At 43.5% G+C, this 9,267-nt stretch overlaps 2 protein-coding genes across 5 annotated transcripts in view; both read right to left on the bottom strand.

The window, feature by feature from the left end:
• The window catches only part of LOC103129468 (uncharacterized), a 20,268-nt gene that overhangs the window by 5,261 nt on the left and 5,740 nt on the right, over positions 1-9,267 (bottom strand). The window contains exons 1-8 of one of the 4 annotated variants that reach the window (XM_016665095.1): positions 2,924-3,209; positions 1,661-1,701; positions 1,494-1,577; positions 1,059-1,154; positions 831-906; positions 517-744; positions 182-416; positions 50-109 (exon numbers count right to left, since the gene is read on the bottom strand). The exons of 2 other annotated variants lie outside the window; for them this stretch is intronic. In XM_016665095.1, the coding sequence (XP_016520581.1) occupies positions 50-109; positions 182-416; positions 517-744; positions 831-906; positions 1,059-1,154; positions 1,494-1,577; positions 1,661-1,674 (793 nt within the window). In that variant the 5' untranslated portion in view covers positions 1,675-1,701; positions 2,924-3,209. Of the gene's footprint in view, positions 1-49; positions 110-181; positions 417-516; positions 745-830; positions 907-1,058; positions 1,155-1,493; positions 1,578-1,660; positions 2,440-2,923; positions 3,210-9,267 lie in introns of those variants that run through there. One more of the 4 variants, XM_016665094.1, reaches the window with a different exon arrangement.
• Positions 3,449-9,267, bottom strand: part of LOC107834202 (uncharacterized) — a 15,412-nt gene continuing 9,593 nt past the window's right edge. The window contains exons 2-12 of the mRNA XM_016665119.1: positions 8,137-8,364; positions 7,799-8,033; positions 7,653-7,712; positions 6,810-7,079; positions 6,688-6,724; positions 6,450-6,522; positions 6,091-6,330; positions 5,762-5,987; positions 5,627-5,686; positions 4,022-4,291; positions 3,449-3,842 (exon numbers count right to left, since the gene is read on the bottom strand). Coding sequence (XP_016520605.1) covers positions 3,748-3,842; positions 4,022-4,291; positions 5,627-5,686; positions 5,762-5,987; positions 6,091-6,330; positions 6,450-6,522; positions 6,688-6,724; positions 6,810-7,079; positions 7,653-7,712; positions 7,799-8,033; positions 8,137-8,325 — 1,755 coding nt within the window. The 5' untranslated portion in view covers positions 8,326-8,364 and the 3' untranslated portion in view covers positions 3,449-3,747. The remainder of the gene's footprint in view (positions 3,843-4,021; positions 4,292-5,626; positions 5,687-5,761; positions 5,988-6,090; positions 6,331-6,449; positions 6,523-6,687; positions 6,725-6,809; positions 7,080-7,652; positions 7,713-7,798; positions 8,034-8,136; positions 8,365-9,267) is intronic.

The following is a 9,267-nucleotide window of genomic DNA, read 5'->3' as shown; positions in this document are numbered from 1 at the left end:
TATCTGCATCCTAACTAAACTCCAACCACTTCACATCGTGAACTCTTACTTTCTGCTTCAGCTGGAGAAGATGGCTTCATCTGCTCCTCAGCTTCTGGTATGTCTTTGCCTGTTGGAGCCAATAAAGAGTCGATATCAACGATGATCCAGTCAGTTGATGATCTGTGAGATGTTTACAGACCTTTGTTGTTCTTGATCTTCTTCAGGATCTTCTCTGTGACCTCCTTGGTGTTTGTGTCGTACGTCTGAACCATCAGATCCGATGTGTCCAGTCTGTCTGCGTCCTCCAGGTCCTTCTTTTTGATGGGTTTGAAGCCGTCCTTGGATTTGTCTGCCGTTTGCAGGAACCAGTGGAAGTACTTCAGCTGTTTGTCGTCTAGATTGTCCAGGGAGTCCAGAACCCAGTTATGAACCCCCTGGATAGAGGAAGAAATGAACAGTTCACTGAGAAAATCAACCAGACTGAACTTAATGCTTCATAGTTTATGCAGCTGTATTTATAGACATTATATTTACATGTTTTCTACGACTGTTGACCTTGTCCATAATCTTCTGGGTGACCTTTTGAAAGTTTTTGGGATACGTTTGGAGCATCAGGTCGACTGTGTCCAGTCTGTCAGCATGCTGCAGGCGACTCCTTCTGATTGGTTTAACATCGTCTGCAGTTTGCAGGAACCAGTGGAAATATCTCAGCTCCCTGTTGTCCAACTTTTCCAAGGTCTTCTTCAGCCAAAGCTTCGATTCCTTTCAAAATAAACCAACAGGGTTGATACTGAAACAACACGGATAACTCCAGATTCTCTTGTTTAGAAACAAAGATGAAAACTTACAGCATTTTTATCCCCTGGAGGACAAACTGAGGGCCAGAAGTCCGCCTGGTCTTCAGTACAGATCTTTTGAACAAAACTAGGAGAGACAGAAGGTTTAAGTTTGACTAACATGGACTTTATTTGAGCTTTTATTCCTTTATAAACAGTGAAAACAGACAGAAATACCAAACTGTAAAACACTTTGGAGCGAGGCATGGATGAAAACAGGAAGAAATAATCCCAGCTTACCCCTGAAGGAGCGAAGCCGTGTTAGCAACTTTAGCTTTAACTTCACTCTGGAGTCCAGGTGACTGGATCCGTTCAGGTTCATGAAGTTCTGCTCTCCTGAGAATCAGGAAATGTTTCAGATGAATATCCATCAAAACGTTTATCTCTGCTGAGTGACGATGAATCTGCAGCTTCCGACTCCGAGTCACATTGAATGAAAACGGTGTCCAACATTTGTGGCACCGTCATTTTAAAGACGTTAAGAAATGTTTCCAGAGGTCATCAAAGGTCAACTAGCCAGCCCACAAATCAAATGAACTATGGTGCCAATTAACTGAGATACGTTTGTGCTGGTTCGCTGAATTTTTTTTGTTTGCAGCATCATAATTTCAAAAATTAAAAAAAGAAAACTGAAAGTAAAAAAACTGCTCTTGCTCCTGAAACGGGACTGCTTACTGAAAAGGACAACACCAGGAGGGACATGCTGAGGAGATCTTAGAGGCCGGTTTGCTGGGTTGACGTCCTGCTGATTGCTTCTTACTGGAACACATGAGAACAACGTGATGGAGACGGTGTAGTCAAATCCTGAGATATTGTGAGGAAATGATGGGAGGGTCATCCACCTCTTCTCCTGCATCCTGAGATCTGTGATCCTGAAGTTCTCCTGCAGGACAAACAGCATCACCTCCTTTAATTACTGCTGCAGTTCTGCTCTCTGGCCTCTAGGGGCGCCTTGGAGCTGAACTACAGTAAGCAACCAGTAACAGATGTTTAACTGGTGCTGGTTGATTCTCTTCAGAACCTCACAGGTTAAACTCCTGACTTCAGAGCACACTAAGGGTTAAAGTCAGGCTACGCCAGTTAGCTTCATGCTAATCCCCATCAGCAGCAGAACCTGAATGTTCAGTTCTGAGGAAATGCAGCTAATTTAGTCTAATTGCTCTGTTTCCTTGAAGCACATCAACACCACTCAAGATTTATTCCTGAAAACTCCCCGAGTCGGACTTCGGCAATATGGGATCAGATCGTCCTTCTGCAGAACTTTCCTGCGCTCCACATGAACCAACTGCAGCTAAACACTGAGCTCACATAGAGAGTCAACAGCAGAGTTAAAACAATTCAGGTTTTAACTCTGCTGTGGGCGCCTGCAGTCTGGGGGCGCCATAAAGAGGAGCAAGAATAAAATGTGATTTTCACAATTATTTTCCAAACCAGCATAACAAAGAATATTAACTTCTACATGTAATAATAATACTGACAGTTAGCTTAGCGTCCCTGGCTCTGTTTTCACTTGATGAACTCAAATAGTTTTTAGTTTATTTCCATAGAAAATATTTTCATTTCATTTGAGCAGCAGCCGCTCCCTGATCCTGCCTTTGTTCTTCTGATGACTCAGCTCTTCCTATTGTTAAATCTGCTACACTTTCATCTGCATAATGAGCTGCAGGAATGAGCAGCAACAGAGATGTGATTCACCCATAAGAAAAATAATCAGATTTCACCTCTGGATGCTCAAAGACCCCGGATCAGAACCAAACAAACAATATTTCAACGTTTCTGATTGGTCTGAGTTTCCAAACTGACATAAAGTAAAAACCTGACAGGACGGATCAGGAAGGAAGAGGGTTCTGGACGGATTCTGGACGGGTTCTGGTGTGAAATCAATCTCTGAGTTCCAGCTAAAAACTCAGAACCGCAGTAGTAAAATCCTTTATGATGAAGATGATGCTCTGCTGGCGATCTTCATCACACCACAGAACCATTCTTCCTCTGCCGAGACGACAGAAATCTGGCAACCAGTCTATAGCAACAAGGAGCTGCAGGTCCAAAACTACACATCCCAGAATGCACTGAAACAAACGGCACTCATCGGCTCAAACACTTACAGTGGTGAGCTGTCCTCCCAGTCCATCCACCAGTACGTCCACCAGTCCGTCCACCAGTCGACCCAGTAGAACCCGGAGCCGCTCTCTGCTGCAGTAGACTTGGACTGAGCCACTCGGTCTCTGAAACCTGAATGTTGACTTCCCAGGAAGTCACCGTTCATTTCAGCTCCTCCCTGCAGGAGAGAGAAAATCCAGAGGCTGAAACGACCTGAGAGATATGATCTGATCATTTATTGATCAGTTATGATCTGATCATTTATTGATCAGTTATTAGATGAAATGCAGAACCAATGTGGATGGTTTTAAATGTATTTGAATAATTAAATCATTCTGTACCGAGGAGAGCTGTGGTATTACCTGTAATTGAATGCTAACTGACATTATATTTAATAACAATAAAAGTTTTAAAGGACAGATAAAACAATATTCTAATAATCTGCATTTAATGGACAGCTAGGGAGATTAGGGTGATGGTCAGGAGGCCTTCCAGCCTTTATTTGATCAATAAGTACACTGATCAAACTGTTGACTTTCAGATCAATTTTTATTCCAGTAGAAAAGAACAGAAACATTAAAATGACTTTAGTTACAAAACATCAGACATCATCACCTCCACCATCACCTGCTGCAGGAAACATGGAAGAATCTCATCGTTCAGGTCCTGGATTTATGTTTTGATTTAATAAAAACAAAATGAATAGAAATAAACCGTCCAGATGTGATGATTTATCTGGACGGTTGATTAATTACTGCAGGTTGAAATGAAAGAGTGAAATAAAAACGTTAAATATCATGAATCTGTTTGTTGGACAGAATCAGGCTGATCATTCTTCTTCTGCTTCTTCTTCCTCCTCCTCCTCTTCCTGTCCTTTGCTTTTCCCGTCGTCTTTCATCTTGGAGCGAAGACGTTTGAACAGAACTGCAGACAGGAGAAAATAAACAATTACAGCGGACGTATGGATGAATAATAATAAACATATTAATAATAGCATTACTAATAATGAATATTAATGTATTATTAATAATAAGAAGACCCTGTATCTTTTATCGAGAAGCGTTAAGTCTAGCCCCTGTTCAGAGGGAAGCAGATGAAGTCACCTTGCTGGGAGAGCCTGAGGTCAGAGTGCAGGGCCGGGTCGATGCGTTGGACCTGATTGATCACCTTCTGGCAGTCTTCAGCTCCTCTCTCATAAACGATGTCCACCAGGCAGCTGGCCTTGTTCACTCTGGTTCGGTTCTTCTCCAAAATGGACTTTCTGTCTGAGGCGCTCAGCACCTTATCGGCCACCAGCGCCTCCACCACCTGCTCCAGGGTTTCCTTGGACACCTTCCTGATGAAGTCCAGGAGCATGTTCTTCGTTCCTTTTTCTACAGCAAGAATGACAAGACAGGAAGCATAACAGATTTTTCACTTTATTCTGAAAAGACCATCTTTCAGTGGTTCTGGCTGACCGCGGATGGACCCCCAACCAGGCCAAGAAGAGTTAAATCTTCTTGGCCTCCTGACGTTAGAGAGAATGTTTCTACTAGTTGGATTATGACCTGTTAGACTTTATTATACAGCTTTCAGTTCGTCAAGCTTCACCACCACATTCCTCCAGAGAGAGGAGGTTTCAGCATCTCAGGAGCCTCAGCAACACGGCTCGTACGGTTGGGGAACATCAAGGTTTTCAACAACCACTGAACTGTAGAGCCTTCACTTTCATCCCTAACATTTGGCGTTCAGCTTCTTGAGAGGCAGAGTCTCTATCTTCAGTTGAAAACCATTTATCAACTTCACCGAGTTCCTCAAGGTCTGTTCACTTTTCCATGTGGCTGAAGCCAAAACCTTGTTGTTGTGCAGGATTGAACCTTTGTCACTGATTCTACGTTGAGGGGTTTCCCCTTTGGTGGCCTCAGGATTGAGCCTTTGGTTTTTCAGATGATGTGGTCCTACTGGCCTCATCTGGTCGTGATCTACAGGTTTCATTGGAGCGGTTTGCAACTGAGTGTGAAGTGGCCAGGATGAGGATCAGTGCCTCCAAATCCGAGGGCATGAACTGGAGCAGGAAAAGCAGGTTTCTTCACACCAAGAGGATCCAGTTGATGTGGCTTGGGTATCTGGTTAGGATGGACGCTTCCCTGGTGAGGTCATCCAGGCACATCCAACCAGGAGAAGACTGATAGGAAGACCCAACACACACTGGAGGGATGATGTTCTTCTTATGGGAATGCTTTGGGATTGCCCCGGAGGAGCTGGATGTCTGGGTCTCCCTACTTATTCTGCAACCCTCAAACCAACATTGGATAAATGGCAGACAATGGTTGGATGGATGTTCAGGATTATCCAGGATTATTGGACCATTCATTACAGTGAATCCTCTCATTAGTTGAAAGGTCAGGCCCCAAAGATTTATGCCATTACTCTCTTGATCATCCTCCCACAGTCCTTTGTGAGTCCTCAGTTGTAGCAGTGACTTCAGGGCCCTGAAGTTTCTAACTTGGATTCCTGCAGCCTCTGGGTCATCTACCTCAGACTCCTCCTGGATCCTCCAGTTCAAGACTTTGTTTTTGGTGGTTTTTTTTCCTTTCTTTAGTTTCACTGAATCCATGAGACTCCTGTCCTCCTGCCTAATCTTGGACTTCTTGACACAGGCTATAATTTCTCTATCTATCTAGACTGCATTATGTTTATGCATGTTGACTACAGTAATAAACACTTACCTGCTGCAGCACTTGGAGAAGATGGATTACTCGGCTGCTCATCATCAGATAAAACATAATCTGAAACCAGCAAACCAAAATTTTAGTCTTCTGCCTACATGAAGAGCCAGACTCTTGCTGTTTTCATTGACGGACCTGCACTGTCCTTGAGCTCATTCAGAACTTTCTCGACTTCTTCTCTGGTATCAGAGCTATACATCTTCATCATCACATCTGCTGCGTCCACCTTCCCTCCGTCCTCTACAGGAGCTCTTTTCAGGGATCTGATGCCGCCCTTTAGCTTGTCGGTGCTCTGCAGCACCATCTGGCAGTACTTCAGCTCTTTGTCGCCCAACTCTTCGAAAAAGTCCAGAATCCAGTGCTGTATGCCATTGCAGTATAATGATTAGTTATAGTATTTTTCTGAAGTGAATTTGTCAAACTGGACTAAAATGTATAATAGATACAAATATTGATATATTTACTTGTGCTTTATTGCTACTGATCTTCTCCAGGATCTTCTCTGTGACCAGCTTGACCTTCCCAGGGTACATCTGCAGCAGCAGGTCCAATATGTCCAATCTGTCTGCATACTTCAGGCGGCACCTTCTGATTGGTTTGTAGCCGTCTTTGGACTCATCTGCGGTCCGCAGGTACCAGCAGAAATACTTCACCTCCTTGTTCCGTAAATTTTCCAGCGAGTCCTTCAGCCAATGCTTCAACTCCTTAAGAACAGAAAGAAGGGACACCAATTAATTTTAGTAAACTATCGAGTTTTCACCAGGCAGTGTGGTAGTGGTTTATGCTGTGAATCCACCCAGTTATAGATAAAGATTTGTCTTACAGCATCCGTGTCCCATGGAGGACAAATCTGGTGCCAGGATTCTTCCTGTTCGTCGGATATCAACCTTTTCAACCTATGGATTGGAAGAGTATGGATATTACTACTGAGAACATATTTAGCTGTAAGTATTGACCAGCCCAAATGGTTGTTTCTAAGTTATTCAATCAAATTATGAGAATAAACTGGTGTTGTAGTGTTTGAACAGTCCTATCCATTGCTAGAACCCAATGTACCTTACCTTATACCACTGAAGAGACGTTTCTTGACCTTGTTATCTGGGGAAAGGTCAGAGACGGGTTGAGGAACACATGAACAGTCCATAGACACAGGAAGGACTGTGGCTTAAAACTGTAAATGCACCTGGGTTAGAAGGTGAACGCAGCTCAGAGGACAGGTGAGGGTTGATGGTTTGAAGACGGTTCATCAGCTCTTTGGTGGCGTCAGTTCCCTTCTCCATCACGATGTCAACGAAGCAACTGGCCATGTTGACCCTGGTGTGGTTCTGAAGGATGGTCTCCTTCTCTGATGACATCAGGGTCTTGCCAGTCATGAGAGCCTCCATGAGCTGTGATAACGTTTCTTTTGGTACCTTCTCCACAAAGTCATTAAGCATCCTGGTGAGCACTTTCTCTGTGGGCAGAAAGAAAACAGAGTCACTGTAGTTCCTTCTGGGAATGAAAAAATACATGCAACATGCAGCAGAATGGATCTCTATAGAGAGATCTGATCCTCCTCACTCTCTTCTAGATGTACAGGGAACCAACCAGAACCGGCAATGATATGAGCAACATTACAGGATCTGACATGACTTAACCAAAGCAGACCTGGAACAATGTCTGATGAACATCCTACGTTCTGCCTCAGGTTTAGGTCTGGTTTTATACAAGGACAGGTCTAGTCCATGTCTTGAGTCTCTGCGTTTAGTGGATCTTAAACTTCTAACTCTATCTGTAGTTAGAGAATCCTGTAAATCTCCTCCAAACCCTTAAATTGGTGAAATCAGCCGTTATCTCAGTTCCTTCTCCATATTTTCAACCAAATGCTTGTCTTTTCATGCAACTGAACCTTAAACATCTCCTGAAGGCCTAAAGCTTCATCAACCTTTCTGAAGGACATTTAAAGCCTCTGTTTGGACTTTGGCTGATTTTTACACCTGTATAGTCAATCAACTACACATGTTCAGTGAAAAAAGAGAAGCCATACCTTCTGTAGCAGCTGGAGAAGATGGACTACTCTGTTCTTCAACTTCAGGAACAACAGTTTCTATAGGAAAAAAAATCAACTGGAATTATTTTGTAACTTCTGAAGCTTTTCAATGGTAGCAGTGGTTTCATTTCTGCAGGAAGGACCTTTATTCTTCTCAATCTTCTCCAGGATCTTCTTGGTGACCTCCCTGGTTTTAGTGGCGTAGGTCTGAACCATCAGGTCCACTGTGTCCAGCCGGTCTGCACCCTCCAGGCGGCTCTTCTTGATCAGTTTGAAGCCGTCTTTGGACTTGTCTGCGGTTTGAAGGAACCAGTGGAAGTACTTCATCTCTCTGTCATCCAACTCTTCCAAAATATCCAGAAGCCAATCTTTACAACCCTTTAAATGTAAAAAAGACTCTCACAATCACATCGGAAAAGTAACAGAGTGTGTTCTTGCACACGTGTATGTTCATTATGAATGAAAAAAATCAGATAATTACATCTCCTTTATTTTTATGCATTTTCTTGAAAATCTTCCCTGCCACCATCTTGGTGATGTTGGTGTAGGTCTGGACCATCAGGTCCACCGTGTCCAGTATGTCTGCGTGCTGCAGGCGGCTTTTCTTGATCGGCTTGAAGCCATCCTTGGACTTGTCTGCAGTTTGCAGGTACCAGTGGAAGTACTTCATCTCCCTGCTGTCCAGATCCTCCAGATGCTCCTTCAACCACTGCTTGATGTCCTTTTTAAGAAAAAAAGAAGGGAAGCACATGTTACCCTTTTCCCATTCTGGCAATAAAAATCCCACTTTCCATAAATCAGATTGATCTCTTTGATAAACACCGTAATTTCAGCTGAGAGTTTTAAGAAGATTAGACTTACAGCATCGCTGTCCCCTTCTGGGCAGATCTGCTCCCAGCAGTCGTCTTTACTCTCTTCAGCTCTTTGGTTCATTGAATTATAAGGAGAAATTGGGGAGAGTGAAGGTTGATGTTGATTAAATATAAATGGATGTTTAAACTCTTTTATCTATAGATGTAATATTTTGTAACTTGTGCAGAAACTTACTTTAGATTAGTTGAAGAGCCTGTTAACGGAATTAAATCCAGTAGGTTAGTCGAGGATCCTTTTAAAGAAATTAAATCTGTTAGATTAGTCGAGGATCCTTTTAATGGAATTAAACCTAGCAGACGTTTAACGCCACTAGGTTCAGATTCTGGTTCTGGATTGGGTTCTGTTGAGCAGTCATCTGGGGCATGGATGGCGATAACTGGACCTGCATTGGAAGAGAGTTGAAACCAAAAATTAGCACCAAGTCTTTGGTCAAGATAGTTGGGATGAAGTTGCCTTTATCTCTCCCCAACCAGGATGTTTGGATGTAGACCCTTGAACTGCCAGCAGAACTCACCTTGCTGAACAACTGGACCAGAGGACAAGCCCAGCTTGGAGGACAGTGGAGCATCAACAGCCTGAAGGTGGTGGATCATCTTCTTACAGGCAGCAGTTCCTTTATCCATCACTGTGTCAGCAAGGCAGCTCGTTCTGTTTCCTCTGGTGTGGTTCTTCTCCAGGATGTGTTGCTTCTCAGAGGACTTCAACCCACCGTCTGCTGCTAGAGCCTCTGACAGCCGGG

The sequence above is a fragment of the Poecilia formosa genome, unplaced genomic scaffold (assembly GCF_000485575.1).
Source record: "Poecilia formosa unplaced genomic scaffold, Poecilia_formosa-5.1.2 Scaffold548, whole genome shotgun sequence".
Classification (NCBI taxonomy): domain Eukaryota; kingdom Metazoa; phylum Chordata; class Actinopteri; order Cyprinodontiformes; family Poeciliidae; genus Poecilia; species Poecilia formosa.
The sequence above is the reverse complement of the archived record's forward strand: the minus strand, read 5'-3'. Positions and strand labels throughout refer to the sequence as shown.